General features: G+C 42.2%; 1 protein-coding gene, 1 long non-coding RNA gene and 1 other non-coding gene across 8 annotated transcripts in view; 1 reads left to right on the forward strand and 2 right to left on the reverse strand.

The window, feature by feature from the left end:
• Window positions 1–51: 51 nt before the first annotated feature.
• LOC147817903 (uncharacterized) lies at window positions 52–1,861 on the reverse strand. Of its 5 annotated transcripts, none has more exons than XR_015438523.1 (5): window positions 1,719–1,859; window positions 1,026–1,131; window positions 826–941; window positions 595–653; window positions 52–454 (listed from the first exon to the last, which is right to left on the reverse strand). It is a non-coding gene; the product is annotated as an uncharacterized LOC147817903 (long non-coding RNA). The 5 variants fall into 5 exon arrangements; XR_015438521.1 differs by having other exon boundaries at window positions 1,026–1,135; window positions 1,719–1,858; XR_015438522.1 differs by having other exon boundaries at window positions 826–1,131; window positions 1,719–1,861.
• Window positions 82–154, forward strand: trnar-ucg (transfer RNA arginine (anticodon UCG)). The gene has a single exon. It is a non-coding gene; the product is annotated as a tRNA-Arg (tRNA).
• A 2,213-nt stretch (window positions 1,862–4,074) lies between the features above and the next one.
• LOC111670295 (fibronectin type III domain-containing protein 4-like) overlaps window positions 4,075–22,027 on the reverse strand; it is a 43,544-nt gene continuing 25,591 nt past the window's right edge. For both annotated transcript variants that reach the window (XM_087179504.1, XM_023426942.2), the window contains 6 exons: window positions 13,747–13,862; window positions 9,953–10,054; window positions 7,622–7,724; window positions 7,424–7,513; window positions 6,449–6,615; window positions 4,075–5,247 (listed from right to left, as the gene is read on the reverse strand). In XM_087179504.1, the coding sequence (XP_087035630.1) occupies window positions 5,206–5,247; window positions 6,449–6,615; window positions 7,424–7,513; window positions 7,622–7,724; window positions 9,953–10,054; window positions 13,747–13,806 (564 nt within the window). In that variant the 5' untranslated portion in view covers window positions 13,807–13,862 and the 3' untranslated portion in view covers window positions 4,075–5,205. The remainder of the gene's footprint in view (window positions 5,248–6,448; window positions 6,616–7,423; window positions 7,514–7,621; window positions 7,725–9,952; window positions 10,055–13,746; window positions 13,863–22,027) is intronic.

The raw sequence follows: 22,027 nt of genomic DNA on the forward strand, positions 1-22,027 counted from the left end.
AACTCACACTTTTGTGTTTACCCCGACAAAAAGGTCAAAACAATAAGAAAATGAAAAGGCCCCTTAAGCATTGTTAGGTGTGACCATGTGGCCTAATGGACAGGGCGTCTGACTTCGGATCAGAAGATTGAGGGTTCGAGTCCCTTCGTGGTTGGAATTTGAATAATACTTGTCTCTGGATTTGAAGTCCTTGTTGGAGTTGACATAGCAATTACTGCTACAACGGCTTGAGAAAAAGTATTGGACTTTGCTCTAAACATCGCGGTGACGCGGAGCAGCATTTGACTAGTGTCTCACATGATGGTAAAAGCCTGCTATATGACAACAAGTAGTTTTCTAAGACTTTTTTGATGTATTTGTTTGCAAATTCTGGTCCGATCCGGTACGGTCTGGTCCGGGCCAGTCAGTTGGACGTAGAAGGGCGGAGCGCCAAAGAGGAGGTGGAGGGTTCCAGCTGCATGTGTGTAAATGAGCAAAAAGACTTAGTCTAAAAGAGGCATGTAAGCAAAGAGCAAGAATATAGAGTATAAATGTAAAGATTGTAAAAGTAGGATTGATTGTAACTGATATGAAGTTTGTAAAAATGTGACGTACGTGATGTGTGTTCCAGGCGGCGGTCAGAGCTGAGGCCTGCCGACTGCGCCGTGATCCTTCTGTGAAAAATGAAAATGGATATAAGGTTTACATATGACACACTGGTATGAATGGCCAAATGATATTTTTGCTAAATAGCAAGAGTTTTGCTGATTAATTGCAATGAATAATATAAAAAATTGAATAAAGCATGTTTGTTTTGTGATCCCGATATAATGAGAGCGCCATTACCTTTTGTGATGGGTGGCCGCCAGCTTCCGGCGTGATGGACATGTGAGCGCAAGGAGTGAAGAGCTGGAGTTGGAGCGGTGTGCCGGCCGGTGCCTGGTCTCCTGGTGGCGGGACATCTGCATTCAAAGAAGACACAGGCACATGTAGTGACAGACAGACTCTGTGGGCTGAGATGAGGGAGGGCGGGTACTCTGCCTGACATTTGAGCCGGCTGTGATGTGATCTGGTAGCGTTTGTGATTTGATGTTGAAGTTCCAAGTGGTCAGCATGCAGAGAAGAGAGCGAGCAGAGTCCATATGCAGCACACTTCCTTCCATGTTGTGAAAATACAGAGAAGAAAAAAGCAGACAAAGCGGCGACGGGCTGAATTTAAGACATAAGAAAGCTTGTAGAGAGACTTTTCCTCTGAAGATGAATGAGAATGTATAGAAATAAAATGAAATGAGTGGTGTGAATTTTGTCCTGTCCCCGTTTGAGTCAAACTGTAATTGTAATCTGATATTTTGTCATTGGTAATTTTTAGAAAGAAGTGTTATTTTTATTGCCTTTGGCTGTATAATTTTTTTTAATTTGAGCTGCATGGGTGAAATATACAGATAAGAGTGAAGCGACATGACTGATGTTCTGTTCTGAGTGAGAAAGATTGAAGAGCTGCCACAACATGCACAAGCAAAGATACACAGTGTTTTCTGCATAGTCTTATCCGAGCATGTGTGGTGAACTGGGCTTGCTAAGTTAGCTAAGTGTGAATAATTTGGTTATTTAGAATTTGAGAGCACTAAGTTGTGATTTTCTTTGACATGACTTGGAAGTTAATGGAGGAGCAACACAGAGGCATTTGATGTTAGTTATTTTGATAGTGGTTTAGAGATATTGAATTGAACTGAAGTTACCGGAATGTTTGTAGCATGTGGTCCCGTCCGTGCTGCCTCCGAGCCGAGGTGAAAGGTCAGACTGTCAAACAGGAAGTGGATGAATCCAATTGGATTTATACAAGGGGGAACCCGGATTGTACTAAGCGGGGTAGAGAACAGAGGGGTGTTTGGCTGTTGCCCAAAACACAAAGGACAGAGCGAAAAGCCTTTGAGAAAGACACTTGTATTGTGTCTGGCTTTGTGGCTCAATGGGTTAGATACCTGCACCTGAATTTTGAGGACATGGGATCAAGCCCAGGTCAGTCTATGATTTTTCAAGTCCAACATCCAAAGTGTAATGTAAAAAGTGTGCTGAGAGCAGGCTGCTGAATGAAGAGAGGGAACGGGCCAGAGAAGACCTGAAGTGCACACAAAGTGAAATCTAGTGCAAAATTCCTGACTAAAGCACAACTTAGCTTCCTTAGTTAGCTAGCTGTGAATAATTTGGTTATTTTGAATTGGAGACTACAAACTTCTGATTTAGTTTGACATGACTTGGAAGTTAATTGAAGAGCAACACAAAGGCATTTGATGTTAATTTTCATAGTTGATTAGTGATATTTAATTGAATTTTGTAGCATGTGCTCCCATCCGTGCTACCTCCAAGCCAAGGTGAAAGGTCAGACTGTCAAGCAGGCGGCATGTGAGTCCAATTTGATTCATAAAAGGGGGAACTCGGATTATACTAAGCGGGGTAGAGAACAGAGGGGTGTTTGGCTGCTGGCCAAAACAACCGTTATTGTGGTGATATTGAATATAGTGAAAATCCACCATGAAATAAAATGTGATTTCTGCTTCTTAATCTTCAACTTTTGTGGAATCCTAAATTTTAGGGTGCTAATTAACACTTAACTTCATCCTGTGATAAATTTCCTTGCAAATCCCTTTCCTCATATTGGAGTACAGTAAATGGAGTAAAAGTTATTTTTTACAGGCCACCCCGTCTCATCCATCACCACTTAATGACTTCTTTAAATGTCACGGTGGAGGGTGCTGTTATACACGTCGGATTAAAATCTCATTAACTCAGAATGAGATCCTCAGCTCTCAATGTTTCCTTCAAAGGAAATCTGATGGCACAACATCAGTGATTCAGTCAAAGGCACTTGATCGATCTTGTTCCCCGGCGGCCGCTCTCCCTCTCTCCTTCGATATTACCCCCGACTTGTCACAAAACTCCCTCACAGCATCAGAGACGATGATGTGCCCCGGGCAAGCTGTGATATTTCAGTCTGTGACCTGCCCTTTACTTCACCCCTCACTACGGATTCCTCCACTTTCCTGCCTTTTGTTTTCCTTCTGAAAGAGGGAATAAAGGCGAGGAAGAAGCAAGGAAAAGCCTAAAACAAAACCTTGATCTGTGACCTCTGACCCAGGAAAGCCTAAAGCTGCAGCCCATGTTCATGGTGACATTTGCTTTTATTCAAATCAACTGAAAATATATGCATTCCTTTGGAAAATATGCATATCCTATCCACTTGGCATTGTAGCTCATCTGTTACCATGCTAACCGCCTCCACCTGCAGGGAAACCTGTGCTTTCCCATGAACCAACACGTAAACCTCGTGATTGATGTTCACAAAGAAAAAACTTTTTCCTTCCATTTTAAATCTCACTAAATATATATATATATATATATATTTTTTTTTATAGTAAATCAGTAAATATGTCAGAAAATGGAAATGCTTTAGTATTTCCATTGATTACAATATGACATCGACACTGTGATTAAACGTGGACATAAAACATTAAACAAAATACACAAATCTGAACCTGCCTGAGTTGTGTGTATCAGTATTAAACAGTTTTCTGTGCATCTATGTTACACTGCAAACTGGAACTTCCAACAGCTAATAGCATCCTTTAATCATACTGAATTTCCAAAAACTGGCCAAAATACTTACAGCCTGGACTGCATCTATCTACCTACTCAACTGATAGAGTTCAGGCGCCATCTGTTGTCCGCACCACAAACTGTATCTATCAGGACAAGATGATAAAAATCTCTTCATTTTGCACAGTTACATTAAGTAAAACAGATCATGGCGTCACGGTATTCTCAGCAGTGACACAAACGCTGGTATTGATATCATATAAGTCACATCATCTTGTTTTTCTAGGGAAAAGAAAATTACTACAGAATATTAGTAGTGCACGTGCACATAGATATCGACAAGCAAGTGATCAAGATTAATGTCTGCGCACACGCACACAGCGGCTATTGATTAACTGATCATCTGTAAATCATCCTAATGCAGCAGCTGAATGCAGGTACTGATGAAATGCAGAGCGTGTGCATGTGCACGTGTGTTTGTTACTGTGATACCACCACAACCGCATTTCATGTTTATTGAAACTGGAGAATACAGAGATTTAGAAATTTTAAGCAGACTCTTGATCCGGTCAGATACACAGTGAAAAAAATCAAATGAATACAACAGAAACAAACACAGGTCGTCATCCTTCGAGAAGCTGCCGAGCAACTTATACACAAAATATCAACAACTCGTATCATACTCATAATCCAAATCAATCCAAGGTTTTAGCTGTAAGATTACCTCACTTACCTACTACATTTTCTTAAATTGACTAGATTTTCTACCCAGTTGCTGCAGCTGTTGCTTCTCTGGGCAATTTTAACGCACGACAACAGATTGCAGGGAAGTATGCTAAACAATTTAAAGTGATGAATCAACTAAATGTCATTCATTTAAGTCACAAGAAGTTCAGTTCTGAATACAATCAACAAACTTATTTGAGTTAATGGGAAAAAACATAAGCATGAAAGTTTACAGTGTGTTTTCAGCCTCCGACGTTATCGTCACATACATTCAAAGATTTGTTTAAATTATACTTTGATTTCTTTTAACTTCAGTTCACCTGCCTTCAATCTATGTACATATTCTAATTACATATAATACACTCGTTCTGATGTTAGTAATTATTGATTATGAATTAAAAAAATGTATAAATCACATAGTAATATAGTAGTCGAATGCGCACGTGTTGGAAAATCAATTAGTTTGAGGAGGACAGGACGTGTTCGACATGCTCACATTTAGTCTTTGACATCAGAGAGAGGAAAACTTTTTTATACAACAGGAAATGAGTTGAAAATACGCTGCAATGGTACGAATGGTATGATGCCACAGGAGGCCAGTGTACAGCTGTTTCCATGATGTTTTAATGCTGCCGTCTTCTGCCACTAGAGCGCAGTAGTCATCCACTTCATTCACAGCATGACTCCTCAGTTTCATTTGAATTTCATTTGCATGGAGTGCTTCTCACTTTGCCCATATTTTACAATAAATTAGACTCTCACCCAGCAGGTCTATCAATTCTCTGTTCCTCATGATAATCCCACTGAAGTTCCTCCGGCAAACGCCGCCCGCTGTTGCACATCGTCAGCTCCACCCGTCCCGTCGCTGCCGTACAGCACAGTGAGTTTTTCAAGTAACATCCACTCTCAGACCCTAATGATGCTGATGGAGGAGGAGGCTCTGTGGAGCTGAGACAGAAGCAAACAGTGAGATGGGGGCTGTGTGCACAAACACATGAGTCACAAACAGAAAGAGACAGAGGGTCACATACATGAACATGACTCAGAAACATCAGGAAGGCAGAGACTCAGACTCACGTGCACCCACACGTGCCTTAATGCACTCCATATATAATGTCTGTCAAAGATTTATTATCTAATCAGTGAGCTGCTCCACTCGTGTGTGTGTGTGTGTGTGTGTGTGCGTGTGCGTGTGCGTGTCAGCTTTGAGGTTCAGTTCTCACTCACAGTGTTTTGGCTGAAAAATTAAAAATAACTGACTGTGGGGAGGCTGAGGAGACACTCCTTGTTATCAAGGCAACCAGACATGAAATGAATCGTGTTTTGCATGTTGGGTTTCGTTGTTGCTTTCAACTTATCTCTGCCCTGGGGCGACATGTGCCAACAACAGGGTTTTTGTTTTTAGAGATCCTGATGCTAAAACTGCACCAGAAACAGTTTTTTTTAATTAATATGCAGTCATGCCATATGAGTGAACTCGCAACATATGAAAAATTATGACGAACTCTAGTTTAAATGTGTCAGGTGTGTATAAAATTCTGCACAAGATACAAGAAACATTTACATTTTACTGTCTAAAAAAGTAGCCCGAGGTTATATTTTGTTATTAAGCTATATTTGTATAAAACTCAGTGACTGCCTGCTGATTGCTTCCAAAAACAATATGAAATGAAGCTATTTTAAATTTGGAGCTGCAAGCAGAAATAATCTGCAAACATGTCATGGAGAAGAACCCCTTTCCGACTTTCTTCCTTCCATTCCTTAAAAAAATGATACGTCAGTCGTCCTAAGAGAACCGAGTGATTGCTGTGCTGCACCACTGATGTTTCATCACTTGTATTTGGACACAGATCGACCTCGTCAGATTGCTCACTCTTACAAAGATGCACAGCAACAAACCCAAAAAGCGTTTGCAGCTAGCTCTTTGTTTCCAGCCTGGTTGTTTTATATTTAGCCATGATGGCAGCAGCTCTGGTTGCTAGGAGATCTCTGATGCGTCTACAAAAGCCCTTCAGAGGAAACAAAACACTCCTGGCAGCCAAGAATGATCATGTATTATATAGAGCTATGCTGCAGCTAAACAAAAGCTATGGAGAAGAGGAAGAAGTTTTCTAAATGAAGCTCAGCGCTCGGAGGAGAAATGAGTCACCCTGCTGCTGCGAACGGCTCCGTTGTGGTAGATGGGTGAGCTGCCGGCTGAAGGGTTGTAGTAGGAGGAAGTGGCGCGGACCAGCGGCCTCTTGGCTTTCTCCTTGGTGCCATTGGAGTCGTTGTCTTTGATGATGTCATACTGTCGGCAGAACAGGGCGATGACGGCTGAGGAGGACGAGATAGTAAAAGCAAAGTCAAACACATGAGGGAAAAGCGAAGAGCATCTTCATCTGCATGTGGACGTTATCACACCTACATTCAGTTTACTCATCGACGGGCTGCTGAACAGGCCCAGGAAGACTACTACAGACACACAGCACGACCACAGACACACAGCATGACCACAGAGAGACACACAACACGACCACAGATACACAACACGACCACAGACACACAGCATGACCACAGAGAGACACACAACATGACCACAGACACACAACACGACCACAGATAGACACACAACACGACCACAGACACACAGCATGACCACAGACACACAACATGACCACAGACACACAGCATGACCACAGACACACAACATGACCACAGACACACAACATGACCACAGACACACAACACGACCACAGACACACAACACGACCACAGACACACAACATGACCACAGACACACAACATGACCACAGACACACAACATGACCACAGACACACAGCACGACCACAGACACACAGCATGACCACAGACACACAACATGACCACAGACACACAGCATGACCACAGAGAGACACACAACATGACCACAGACACACAACATAACCACAGAGACATATCATTGAATCTGTGGGTCTTGCCCTTATGTAGGAGGGGTGGGGTGTGGGGGTGGGGGCTTTTACATCTCTGTGCCCAGGGACACGCTGTCTTCTCATAATCTGTCCCTGAGAATACTCCAATTACATCCTTACCTACACACTGTGGAGCACACACACACACACACACACACACGTCCAGGCTGACCTGCCCACAGCAGCAGCACGGTGGTGATAATGAGCAGCTCTCCTGTCTGCAGGTGTGGCGTCATACCCAGACCTTCCATCGCCGGTTCATCTGAGGACACATGATGATTCAGCACCGTCACATTTAGAATGATTATAATGATCGTGATAACTTATTTTCTGAAAATGAGTGTCTACATATGTGTGTGTATTTATTTACGGTGGTCCAGGACTCCGGCTGGATAATGGTCACTTCTCTCCAGAGTCCTGAAGTGGACGGCACGGCTGGGTTGGCTGTCACCGTGAGGGCCGACGGACTGCACCTAAATCCAGCCAAAAAAAGGTGAGAACATCCAGTTCTCCTCATACTCTTAAGGAAATAATGAAGGAGCCATATCATCAGACTGCTCGGAAAATACTGGGTACATTCCCAGCCAGTCATTAATGGCGGATGACATTATGTAACGGTGAGAAGAAAGTGGCTGGCGAGGGTGTATTTAGCGAGCAAATGGTGCTTAGGTTCTTGGCCGGGATCCTGAATGATCACTGGAGGACGGATGGCACTGTAAATGTAGACGCAGAGTGAAAGATAAGAGGGGGAAAACAGATTAGAGTGAAAATCCATCACAAATGAAGCTACTTGCAAGAAATAAGTTTTTCATGGTGTATTTCTCATTCAGAGATATTTCTGGCAGCGACAGGAGTTGGTCACAGTGAATATGAAGTTCAACAGTCACACAGGGAGAGAAATCCACCACAGAGCAACAATTACATCCACAAGAGGTCTGGCGGTGCTGCAGACTCCGCTGTCTCCACCTACACATTGAACCTGGGGGTTGAATTCAGCAGGTTTTCTGTGGAGGCAGCTGTGCAAGTCATTCTGGGAAAATAACGAACCACGGCAGAAGTGGGTACCATGCAAAAGTTAATTACATCATTTCATTACAATATAAGTCATTAAAATTCATCTGAAAGGATCCAAAACATTTCTCTACTTGAAAAGTTTCAGGTTTGATCTGAGCAGACAGAGAAAGACAGATTCTCCTTTTTTTACTTCCCTCCCCGCTACAGGAAGGTCAGAGGTCAAATTCCACCCCCCCCGATGCTGACGAGGATCCAGTGCTTTGCTCAATGACACTTCTGCAGGGCATATGCTTGCTGACGAGCTTATTTAACCGAGTCCTCCAAGTGAAGGACAATCTGTGTCGGTCTATTAAGCCATAATGGATTATAAAGTTTAATAGAGTCATGATAATGGAGTCGCATTAAACACTCCTCCTTCAGAGAGGAGCTGTAGTTTGTGCTGGCTTTTGATTGAAGCCAAGAAGACGTGTCATAAGGACAGTATTGCCACCGTATGCTAATTATGCGCCGAGAGGAGGTTAATAAAAGTACGAGTTCATTTCTGAAATGCCATTTATTATCAGTGAAGTTCCTCGATCGAAGCTGCCCCCGCAGACATCTGTGACTCATCTGCAGATTTCCTTTTTTTTTTACATTTTTACAAGTCAGACATAAAACAACAACTCTAAACTCAACTCCACTTGTTATCTGTTTCCAGATCTTTCAACCGCATTGTCATGGTCATCCGCAGAGGATGTATCTCGCCCAGTTATCATGAGGACGTGATACGTTTTCGCATGATTCTCACACTTGTTATCACATGACTGCATTCAATACTGAGCTATCTCCATGACTAACATCTGCTGAGGAAGACAGTGAAATGTGGTTGAAAGCTCAGGAAAAAAAAAGCTCTAATGTTAACCCTGGTTACCTTTAAAATAATTTGCATTGCATTCCAAGGTGTACACTGCTTCACATGCATAGCAACTGCATATTTCACTGAACAAACACGCACAACATCATATAATACACCAGAAAATAACTAAATAAATCGCTCACTTTTCATTTTCATTCACTGCAGTTTGAGACTTGGCTCAACTGTCTGACCCCAGTCTGTGAGCAGATGAGTAGCAGTTTAGCTTTAGGCTGAACAGAGCGATAACTGCACAACACTGTGTTAAAGATTGGAAAAATAATAACAGAATCTCTGTGGTTCCTAAGAAAGTAAATATGTTGTTGTACATTGCTACTCCGAGTTAAATACATAAATATTTGTAGGAGGAAACGTGTTGAATGTGCGACACTGGGATCATCTTCAGTGCCAAACAAAGACAAGAGTGTAGCATCGTCTGAAAACGATGTACTTGAAATATTAAGACCCTGAGGTCGTCCTGAGCGTCACAGAGGGAGACGAAGATCAAATCGTCTCTGCAATAAAGAGAGCACCAGCTGTAGTTCCAGGCTCCTCTGCTGTAAGTGTAAGTATCAATGTGACAATAGCATCATCTGTGCCACTATTTCGTTTATGTGCAACCTGGTAAGTGTCCAGTTTGCCACCCACAGGCCTGGCGAGCTGCTGGACCACAATTCTTTCTCATCACAACAGCACAATAATCACTGGGTTACATTATTGCAGCGTTTTTGAAGACAAGCAAGAGCGTGTGTGTGTGTGTGTGTGTGTGTGTGTGTGTGTGTGTGTGCATCTCACCTGGACACTGTAGTGCGTGTCCTCGTCCAGGTCCCACAGCACGCACCAGCGGCTGGACGTGTTCACCTCTCGGATGGAGCGCTGTATCAGGCCGTCCTGCCTCTGGAGACGGGACACATGTGCAGATACATGAGGACGACAACATGCCACCTGGTGGATGCTTACGCACACTTACGCCAAGCAATGTGGACACATGAATATGCACACTCATGCACTCAATTAGCATGTAAATGACAGGAATTTAAATAAAAACTTTGGAACTAATCATTGTATTTAATTCACAACTGAAAACTGCCTTGAAAACAGGTCAAATCCAGGTCTGTATTCAAGAAAACCTCACCAGTCATCAGCTCTAATTTAATAGAAAAAATAACTAGCTGCATTATTTCACTATATACAGATGTTACAAATGCAAATACAGCCTGAGTGCTAACAGGCAATTTCACCTCATATAAATTCAGCTCAAACACTCGCTGTCCCACTTGAGGAAATTAGGTCTGCAGGCAAGGTAACGCCAGCAATCATGGTTTGGAGGAAACAGACAAAGTGTCATGTACGGACACAGATGCTCTGCCAGTGCAAAAAGCAGCTTTTACCACAGAATAAGTCTTTAACTGTCACTCAACCACTGGCTTTGAATTGAGGATGATTCACAACATCAGAGTTCAATTGAAAACACAATAAAAAAAAAACCTCTAGGTTCTAATTAAACAGCAGCTCAGAGTTGAAACGATTTACACAGTGTGAATAGCGTCTAAAATCCACAACTGTGGCTTCTGGTGTTGTGACACTGAGGTGTAAAGGGGTTAACAGCCGCAGGGCGAGAACTCCATTAAGCCTCACAAACTGCTCTTCCCACTGGATTAAAGTAAAGTTTAGTTTAGAAGGAGACACGAGTTTCCCAGTGAGTAAATGTGGCCATAAAGCACTAAAAGCTGAGGAGAAGTCAATAAAGAGGAGGCTGGCAGGACGCTCCGGGCCCTCCAGATGTCTGAATCAGACACTCAGCACAGTCAGAGCCGCGTCCTCTGCTCCTCTGGCAGCGCCGCCGGCAACGGGTCAGCGAGGAAGGTTTTACCGGGAACAAAACACAAGATATTTTCTGGGCGTTAAAAGGATTGTTAATCAGTGCCGGTGACTCAACGGTGATTCTGCAAGATTCTCAGAGTTTGGAACAAAAACCAGACAAATCCATCAAAATCTGAACACGATGGTTTATGGACTTTCCTGTATTCTACTGTTTACATCTAACATTTCACACCCCGATGCTGCTGCACAGTAACTATCACAGTGAATACTACAGAAACTACTGTGCGATTAGTCCCCTACACCCATAAACCTGAGAGGCAAAAAGTAAAGACTGTAAGGCACTTCCTGCTGCTCTTTAAGCTCAACAGCTGTGAGCGCTTTGTAATAATTCAAGGCAACATTTCATTTGTGTTAAACTTCGTCTACAGAGCTGCTTCTTCAACATTTTCTTTCAAACTTTCAAGCGTCAAACGAGAAGAAGAAACAGTTCTGTTGTGATTATTCCTCAAACTGTAAAAGTGGAGGAGGCACAATAGGAGTTTTTCACTTGGACAGAGTCATTGTAGCGTGGCGGCTGATGGATCAGCTGAGGCCAGCCGATGCTTTTTAAAAAAAGTCTCAGCGAGGACAGAGGAGGCGCGTTGTCACGCTCAAGGTGACCTCACTGAAATGTTCCCTGTGTGACGAGCAACCCTGGAGCACACAGGTGAAGACTAAGTGTGGTTATGCAACTGTTTTCAGGTCAGGACAGAAGTCAGCTGTTCAGTGTATATCAGCAGTTTCTTCTAGCAGCAGGAAAAACATACTTTAAAAACTATCTGCAGACCTGGGTGGATTTATTTCACCGACCTCCATCCACAGATACGAATTAATCATCAATTAACTTTGTGTCTGCGACAGTTTGGGATTTATGAATCAGAAAAAGGATTATTAGGAGTTTCATATATACATCTTGAATTGGGTTACTTCCTGTGTGTGTGTGTGTGAGTTGCATAATGCGTGGATCTCAGCAGCTGGCGCTCAGGGAGTTGGAGCAACTTCAGATGAGTGAAGCAACTCAGATTCACTCGCCCTGTTTCTCCTTCACAAACAGAAGCCTCAGCTCGTTACTGGAAGACACAGTGTGCGAAATAATCTCCTAAAGCAGCAGAGGTCTGTATGTGGATCCAAATCACATTGCAGCTAAAGCTCGACGCTGAACCTCTGCTGCTTGTTTTTAAAAAACAGAGGTGGATGGAGGTAAGCTTGATTGACAGGAGGCAGCGGAACTCTATATAAATGCATTTCCTGGGATTTGTTGCCCTTTTGTGCAGAGAGCAACTTTTGATGACTAACACTAGAGCTCAGTAGATAGATAAAACTGCATGCATCTACCTGCTCCTATCACCTCCCCTATTAATATTTGAGAGGGTTTTTACATAAGTGCTTTCTGAGGTTATGGCAGGAGATGTTTTACATCCCCATCCCTCTGTTTTTTGAGAAGATGCCACAAGGTTGATGGATTCTGAGTCAGACGTGAGGCGACTTTAAGAGGAAAAAAAACAAAAAAAAAACACGGAGTTGCTTGGCATGGCCACCGCTGTGGATGTTCCTCCGGTGCGAGACGAGTCCCGGCCAAATAATTTCCACTAATGGAGACAACTCCCACTCAGAGCTCGGCTAATGTCTGATTCTCCTTTTGCCAAACCGTGGGTGGTAAAAACTGATTAGAGTGAGCCGAGGTTTCAGGAGAACAAAACGTGGTGATTTATGAGCAGAATTAATGTGAAATGTCTATTACAGCGATGCAACCGGGGGCACTTGTACTCCAGGGGGGCACTTTCTGTTTAGTTGTAAAGAAGCTCAACTTATTAGAAGAAATCTGAATTGATTATAAAAAAAAGACTCCATAAAGAGTGAACAGAAACACCTGTGTTGCAGTTGGAAGTGTATGAAAACCAGTTAGCAAGAGAGCAAAGAATAAAACCTAAATTACACCATTCCCACTTTCTAAGAATTATATTTCAATTCAACTGTTTCCATTATAAACATTACTCTGCTTTTTCCTGCTAATTGGACACTCAGAAAGCCGCACGCCTTCCTTTGGCTGGATCTGTAATCAGGAGATTTGTTTTTTTATTATTGCTCCAAGTCCCAACGTCAAGCAGCTGCCGGCCTCGACATTCACAGGCTTCTCCAGTTCAATGTTTATGAGCACATTCCCCTGGCATTTCCAGACTTTTTTGTTTTTAAGGAGACACACTGGACCCATCGTGAGTCAAAGTGTCTCACAGAGAAAATGCTGACTGTCTACCTGCCTCGCGAGTGACACAGCGTTTTAAAAAACCCCTGCAGACAACAGCAAGAAGAAGAAGGGGGAAAAAAAGAAAGGAGATGAATCCACTCCAAGAAATAAAGCCAGGTCACAAAAAAAAAACACAATTCAGCTCTGAATAAAGCAGCTTTCTGGCCCTGAAAGTGGCAGAGATCCAACGTCTCTGGGCAATTTATTTATAATTTATATCCCTTCAATTTGTAGCCCTGCAAAATTAATTGGCCCTCAACCAAACGAGAGCACGGGGGGAAAAAAGGTTAGATCAGGCTAAATTTGATGTGAGGCAGATTGACTAAGTTTAATGGGGAGGCTGAGAAATTATTTTTCAAGCTTTTTGAGGATTAAACCAATTAAGAAAAATCAATCTTTGGGCTCAATTGCCATGCACTAACACACACACACACACACACACACACACACACAGTGATGGTACAAGGCTACTTTACTGTACCTGCTGTGAGATGGCGTATCCAATCACAGTATCTCCCTGAGGGACGTTCCAGGTCACCATGGCCGAGTGCGCCCTCAGCTGGGTCACCGATACATTCACTGGGGCTGCTGGCACAGCTGTTAAAACACACACACATACGCACACACACACACACACACACATTAGTTGTTTGGGACGGTCAAGAGCCCCCGCGTCTAGTTTGCAGAGCGTTCTTGTCCTGCTGCAGCCTTTCAAAATAAGAGTTGTATAAAAACTTTTTTTTAAATAGCCACATAAAACACAATGTGTCCAAAAATATACAGACACCTGAACTTCATATCTCTGTGCTTATGATTACTAATCACGTTTCTGAGATCAAACTCTGCTACAGTTCCTGAAAATGCACCAAATGGCCAAAAGTATGTGGACATGCCAACATGTGACCAGAACCAGGAACAGTAATGTGACGTGATAACAAGGCCAGATTTTGGAGCCTGGCTGCAGGGACTTGATGAGACCAAGTTCACAGTCCAGTTGGTCCTAAATCTGTCGGACGGGGCTGACGTCAGCGCCAAGTCCTTCCACGCCAAAGTGGAAAAAAACATTTCCCTATTTATTGGCAGAAACATCAGTTTCCTGAAGCGTTGAACTGACCTTTTATCGAAACTAAGGGTCCCAGCCAACGCAATGAAAACCAGACAGACTTTTGGCAATACAGTGTGTCTGCATACAAAACCAGCTGGACCAAAAACTTAATTGATTACACCTCATAAATCACGATTTTATTGTTCATGGTTTCACCAAAATAGAAGTAAAACTCCTCCCTTCAGAGTCAGAATTTGAAGTCATTGCATCAACAATCTGTTACTTCTCCTGAGGATGATTATACAAGATCTCACTCTTTATTTCTCTCAGGCAAATTAATACATTAAAGATGAAAATACTCACATGAATAATGCACATCAGTCCCCTGGTCTCTCCTAAGACTGTTCTAAGTTTAACAGTATTTCTCTTCTTTGTTATTTAGCATTTTCTTTTACTTATTATTTTCATCTATACATGTTGCTGTTGCATTGTAATGTGAAGCACATAAAGTTTAGTTGAAAATTCTTCACTAGATAAATGACAAAATGGGTCAGGGAGTGAGTCATTGCAGTGTCCTGATCTCAAGCTGGACGTCCTGATGTCCCTTTTTTTGTTTCTTTTTCTTTTTTGGGGGGGGGGGGGGGAGTTTCTATCACGGGCCTGTCCAAGTGTCCTTGAGCAAGACAGTGGTGAGGATGGCTTCCCTGCTTCCCTGTCTCCTCTGTCACTGTGATTGGCTGTGGATGAAAGTGTCAGATACATGGCTAAAATGGAAATGTACGATCATGTGGCAAAGGATCACACACCCACACCCACACCCACACCCACACCCACACACACACACACACACACACACTGTACTGGCACACTTGAAGGCTCATGTTAATGATTCTCTGGGGGCAGGTTGAAAATGATGGAAAATCCTAAGTATTGGCCGAGAGAGTGTGAGATTTTTTATATCTCTAAATCATCAGTAAAGCTGTGATGTCCACTGAGATGGAGGGAACACCAAGGTAAATAAAAAAGAAAAGTCTTTCTTTATGGAGGTAAACAGCAAGTATTATGAGGGAAGAGAAGAAGGAAAAAGGGAAGGAGAGAAGTGAAAAACAGACTAAATAAAAGGGACAGGAAGGTAAACATCTGGAAGAAAGAAGCAAAGAAAGAGAGTGAAAGAAAAAAAGACAGGTGAAAGAAAGAAGAAGGCACAGAGAAAGACTGAAAGGTCTAAAGCTTGAAAAATACACAAAAAAGAAAGAAAGAAAAGAAAAAAAGGCAGAAACACACGACAAAATAAAGAGTTGAAAAGAGATGGAAGTAAAAAACAACAAAGACAAACAGAGACACAAAGACAAAACAAGACAGAAACACAGAAAAACAAAACTGAGACAAAAAGAAATAAAGAAAGAAAAAACACAAAGAAAGACACAGAAACCCAGGAAGGAAAGGAAGGAGGGGAAGAAATGAACAAGCATCCTCCAGCCTCCTGGTGATGATATAACATCTAATGGAATCAATAACTGGATTTTTACTGCGAGTCAGGAAGTATTGATGACTTCACTTCATCCACTCCAACTTCTTTTTCTTTCTCTTTTTTTTTTTTTTTTAATGCAGGACAAGAATAGCACTCCTCATTTCTCATCAATTTGTCGGCTGCAGAAAGCAATTAATATGAGCTCACTGGAGGAGTGTGGTGTGTGTTTCTGTGTTTCTGTGTGTGTGTGGGGTTAAAAGGAAAACACCATCAGAAGTGAAGAGCAGCCAATTAAAATCAAGGCTAAAGCAGCACATTTAAATGCTGAGGTTTTGCATTATGTTCTTTAATATTGAAGTCGCAGTGAAATTTGGATAGAAAGAATAAGAGGTTAGGGGTGAGGGCCGGCGTCGCTGGCTCACTTCCTGTTATGGAACTGAATTGTGTTAATAAAAACAATCATCTTGCAAAGTTTGTGGAGCTAATTATCTACTGTTTCACACTGTTTCATTCACTGGCCTTTTTTAGCTTGCTAACCTTTTAGTCCGTCATGTTCATAATTGTATATTTGCTCCTTTAATATGTTATTTTCTTGTTTTTGCTAGCATGTTTACATGTTCTGTTTATTTACTACTTACATTATACATTTGTTTTACTTGCTTTTATTTCTTTTAATTGTCCTCTGTACAGCACTGTGGTCAGCTCACGTTGCGTTCAAATGTGCTCTAGGAATAAAGTTGACTTGATGACAACAGCCAGCGCTCAAATCAACAACACTGACTTTATGGATTATTTTAAGAGGCTGCAAATACAGTAGATATTGCACCAATTAAGTTAAAGCATCAGGTGGAACTAAAAATTCACACCCCCTTGAGAACACTGCAGGGGGCGCTCTCACTGCAGATAAGCAGATCCAAACGAACAGCAAGGATACTGAAATAATACATATGGCTTTGAGGGAATATTCTAGTTATTTTATTGTGTTTTATTATTATTATTTTAATTCATCCTTCACAGCATCACTGTGTTTCTTCACTGTCTTCTGAACCTTGTTTGTAGCAGAGGAAATCAAAAGAAAAATCACAGTATCACCTCTCCCTTTGCAGTAAAAATAAAAAAAAGGCTAATTTCCAGGCCGCTGGAGGTGACAGCAGTGACACCAGCTCTCCAAATGTTTGGTGACAGACTGAAAAAAGAAGAAGAAAAAAAAAAATCACTCCAATTTCAAAGTGAAACCATCCAGTGAGGCTCCGTGGAGTATGACCGTGAATGTCAAGCTCCATCTCGGGCTAACAAGCTAAGCACAGCTCATTATGCAAGCCAGACTTCCCCCGCTCCCCGCAGGACTCACCGGCCCGGCTGCCAGGAGTGAATCCACACACTCTCTTAACTTCAACAAACGCACAAATCAATCTGTGACAGTGACTTTCTTCAGTCTGGCATATATGTTTCAGCTCTCACTTCCTACATTTCCCAGAATGCCCCATCACAGCTGACAGGGAAGGATCACAAACCAGCGCGTGTAGGTGGAGTGAATGAAGCAGCACAGCCAGAGTAAGAAGGTGGGAGTTTTTTTCAGTTGAGAAAAAGCAGCATTTGCGTGTCAACCCAACCTGTCCTGTGGCTGCAATGCATTCTGGTCTATTTCCAGATCCGGTGGGAGTAAAAATTGGCCATTGCTCTCTGATAAATTCCTCCCTGTGTAATTACTGAAGGTCTGTGGTGAACAGCGGCTGTAGGAAGAAGGTCCTGCTCTTTGATTCAGAGGACATGATGTTTGTAGCTGCATTTTTTTCATTTCTGAGTCATCTTCTAAGATTAAACCGGTCAAAAGTATGAAGACACCCAAACATTACACCCACATCTTACTAACATAAATTATTCAAGTTATATCATTTTGAAGTTCCCTGTATTTCACATTTCTGTTGACTGAATTCACCACTACTCTCCTCCACCTACTGAAAACAGTCAGCCACAATGTGAGAGCACATTCACTGAGAAATGCTGGAGACTCTATTCAAGGGAGAGATGTCAAAGTCTGTCCAAAAAGTCCCCAGGTGTTTTTTTTTTTTTTTTTGGGGGGGGGGGGGGGGGGGGGGGGAGCTGGAGACTAGCTGAAATCAAAAGACCAGACAAACCACACGTACGGATGGTTTCCACCAAGCTGCACAGATTCAGCCTTTTTAGCACACTGGTTCTGGTGGTAGACGACCCTACAAAACAGCAATTTCTGTTTGTTTTTGTAGCAAAACAAACATGGACAGCAACTGGCAGAACACACTTATATATATATATATAACCACACTGTATATACACACACATATATATATATATATATACACATATATATATATATATATACATATATATATATATATACATACATATATATATATATATATACATACATATATATATATATATACATACATATATATACATACATATATATATATATACATACATACACAGTGTGGTTTACTCTGAAAAAGCCAAAAAAGAAAGAGGATAAAAGCTCAGAGTTTGCGTGAGATCCCAGATGGAGAGCCGTGGGAAACGTGGTCCGTCGGGTGATGCACAAGTGATGTCACTATCTTTATGGATCTGAAGATTTAAGATCAGCGTCTTTACATATCACACACTACAGGACTGAACTGAACCCGACTGGAACTTCCGATCAGCTGTCACGCTCAGATCAGATTCATGGCCAGAAGATTTTGGCATCTGAAAAGCCTTTAGATTCATGGATCTGTTACTCCAACTGGACTTGTTGTATTTCATGTTTCACTGGTACCTGAACTAACCACAGCCCACCAACGCAGCTCCTTGTGTTGTTGTAACGCAGGGCTCGATGCCTGCTAACACAAGCCAAAAAATGTACTTTAATTTCTGTCTAAATACATCTTTTGTGTTGAGGCCGGTTCCATTTCTCTCTGGACCTGGCTTTATCTTTGTGCACTGAGGCTCTGACAGCAAAGGATCCTCCCTATACTGTATCCACATTCAGTGTCCACATACTTTTGGTCATGACGCCACAGGAGGATTTTTCCTTCACCCAGGGAGGAGAGTGAGGGACTTGCAGACATTAAGAAAACAAACATGTATATATAATAAAAACACGCACAGAAAGCCCATCCTCCACCTCCACCAACAAACTCCACTGAGAAAAACACATTGAAGACCATGTTCACTTGTCTCTTCCAATGACAGCCAAGATTCCCCCGAACTCCCATCACGTTACGGCTGCTAAATCCCAACCGCTTTAATCTGCCAGGGCTGCGACGGGAGTGCACACACACTGAATAGACTTCTGCAATTACATTATACACACCGGGAGAGGAGATGAGAGGGGAGGCTTAGATAGAGTCAGGAAGAGAGATGGAGATGAGAGGGAAAGACAGTGCAGAGAGAGGGGGGATGAAAGATGACAGGAATATGACAGAGCGAGGGATGAACGAGTCAGGAGGACGGAGAGAGCGAGAAGGGGGAGAGCAATTATCTTGGGCAGATATCAAGAGATGGCGAGTGAATTTTCAATCTTTTGGTTTTGAGAGAAAAGACGAACGAAGGGCAAAGTGAGATGGATGGACTGAGAGGGAGGAAAAAAAAAAGATCAATGATGGAGGGAGTGGTAAGAAAGAGCGAGCGATGGAGAGGGAAAACAGGGAGTAGGAGGAGGAGCAGAATGTGGATATTGATTAAATGATGAAATATAGCAGTTCAGGTGGATGTAGCAGCACATAGACACTGTTTCCTCATGTCCTTGTTTGTCCTTCATGTTTCAGGCCAGTTTGTGCATTTTATTTATTTATGTCCATTCATCATTATTTAAACATGTTATGATGCATTCAGCTGCTATACTAGTTTTAAAATAAACCGAATTTAAAGTTTTATTTTTAACAGGTATATATGAACTTCCTACATACACAGGCAATAAACACACAAACCACTGACATAAACATAACATAGCTCAACTGCGCCCATCCATCTTCCCCCAACCCATAACCATAAAAGCTGGGTCACTCTATAACTCATATTTCCCATGCATGCTGATTGAGGATTTATTTTTCACCAGTAATCAATGACTTTTAGTATGAACGGATGACTTATTGCCCATAAATTTGATTTCATATTTCCAGAAATGTGTCTGTTGTCGTATTTTTCCATCGCCAAAGTAACAGGAAAGGTCTCTTAGCTACCAGGTAACAGTTAGAGCATCTGCTTTTCCCCCCCTTAAAGCAGAAAAGGTTTGTGGTGAGGAGCTGGACCAGGTAACTGTTCGGGACATCACTGAAGTTTCAGTGCAGCAGGAGACACTGAAGTAAGCACTAAATCTGTTCAACAAGGCGAAGTACAAGGAGATCAGAAAAAAGAAGTGCACCAGAAAGTGCGTAGTAAGTGCCACTTAGGCATGTTAGGGAGATGAGTCCTCAAGAGATTGTTGAAGATAGAGAGGGATGCCCCGGCTTGTTCCACCGTCAGGGAACCACAGACCAGAATAGTCTGGACTGAGATTGCCTCATGTGGAGGGATGGCAGTGCCTTCCCCAAGCAATCCCATCAGCTTGGCTGGAAATGTAATAAACGAAAGCATTATTTAAAGGCAACGTTTAGAGTTTTTCTTCTGCAGCAAACAATAGCTCTTCCACTATGAAGCAACAGGGACTTGTTTTTCCGTCAGACAGCAATTTGGGGGTTTTCAGTGACGTCTAAAACTGCATCATCTTATAGACAAATGCTTTGTGAAACTGGCTTCTTGGATTGGAGACAGGATTGGTTCTGCTGTGCAGCAGACTAGGAAAACCATTTCTGGAAAATTTGCTTCACAGACCTTTAGAGATTAGAACCGTGAAAGGTCAAGCACTGTCTGAACTCCTGCAGAAACAGTCCAAAAGAGCATAAATGACTAAAACTGCCAATTTTCAAAGTGCTGCATCTCTGATCTTCAAAGCTCTCTCTTCAAACAAACAAGGCTTTAGTGTGGCTTCGTCTAGTTTTTTAAAAAGCTGTAGGTGATAAAAGAACGACTTACAAAGAACAGAACAAAACATGAGACAATCAGAATCAGAGCTGTTTCAGGTCATTAGTGGTCCTTATTATAAAATCTCCAATCATATTATATCATTAGCAAATTAAATAATAAAAAACATTAGTAATTTAAGAATATTTTTGTGTTTTATCTAATTTAGTCAAATTTCTGACATTTTTGAGATGCTGTGATTCATCTCATTTTGTCTTGGTAAGAGCTGTCGACACTTATTCTCTAGAAGAAGAAGCAGCTGCACTGGGAACAGGTGGCAGAATTTTCAAGGCTGAATATAAAACCAAATCTTTATCACACTTTTAGCACTAAGGTAAAACGATCATTCTAAGAAGAAGAGGGGAGCAGCCCGGATGTGTTCGCGTTCGAGGATTTCCTCATGTTTCTGTCTTTATTTTGTCCTCACACGTTCAGAAACCCAAAGATGCATATGCGCACACACACACACACACACACACACACACACACACACACACACGCAGTGGGTTAATCTTTCCACACAATGCTCTGTTCATGTATTGTATAACGAGACGGACAAACGCTTCCACCAAAACGTACATTTTATTGTCAAACCCGAGAGTGTGTTTCTCTGAGCTCCTAGCAACACAACGACGACGGCGCCTCCGCCACCACAAAAAAAACAAAAACAAGCCTTGTGACAGCCGTTGTTTACATGGCTGCTGCTGGAGTACAGTAGCCCGTGACGTACGGCTGTAAATCACAGCAAAGTAACAGTTTGCTGATAGACTCAGACAGCCTAATCTGGCTAATGGCTCCCTACCTCTCTGTGATGGATGGGTGTCTCTGCAGGAGTGTGCGCTCCTGATACAGCAACAACCTGTGCATGCTGATTAAGATAGAGTATGATCATAGACGGATTATGAGACAATGGACCCCTGGGTACAGACGCCTCCCCCCCCCATCTTTCCCACAAAGGAGCAAGACCCCAACAGACTGAAAGACACACAAAATGGTGCATTGTTTATACTCCTTTTGCCTCTTTGTTGTCGTTTTATGATTCTTTGTGGTTGTTTTGAGTCTCTATATGGTTGATTTGCTTCTCTTAGCAATCGTTTTGGGTCTCTTTACAGTTTCGTGTCTCTTTGTGGTTGTTTGTTTCTCTTTTTTAGCCATTCAAAGTCTCACGTTGCGTCTCTTTGATTGACTGTCCACCCAGAAATGTTAACATGGTGCCCCCTGACCCCT

The sequence above is a fragment of the Seriola lalandi genome, unplaced genomic scaffold (assembly GCF_002814215.2).
Source record: "Seriola lalandi dorsalis isolate HSWRI2012SDOR001 ecotype SW California unplaced genomic scaffold, Sedor1 jcf7180002054850, whole genome shotgun sequence".
NCBI lineage: Eukaryota > Metazoa > Chordata > Actinopteri > Carangiformes > Carangidae > Seriola > Seriola lalandi.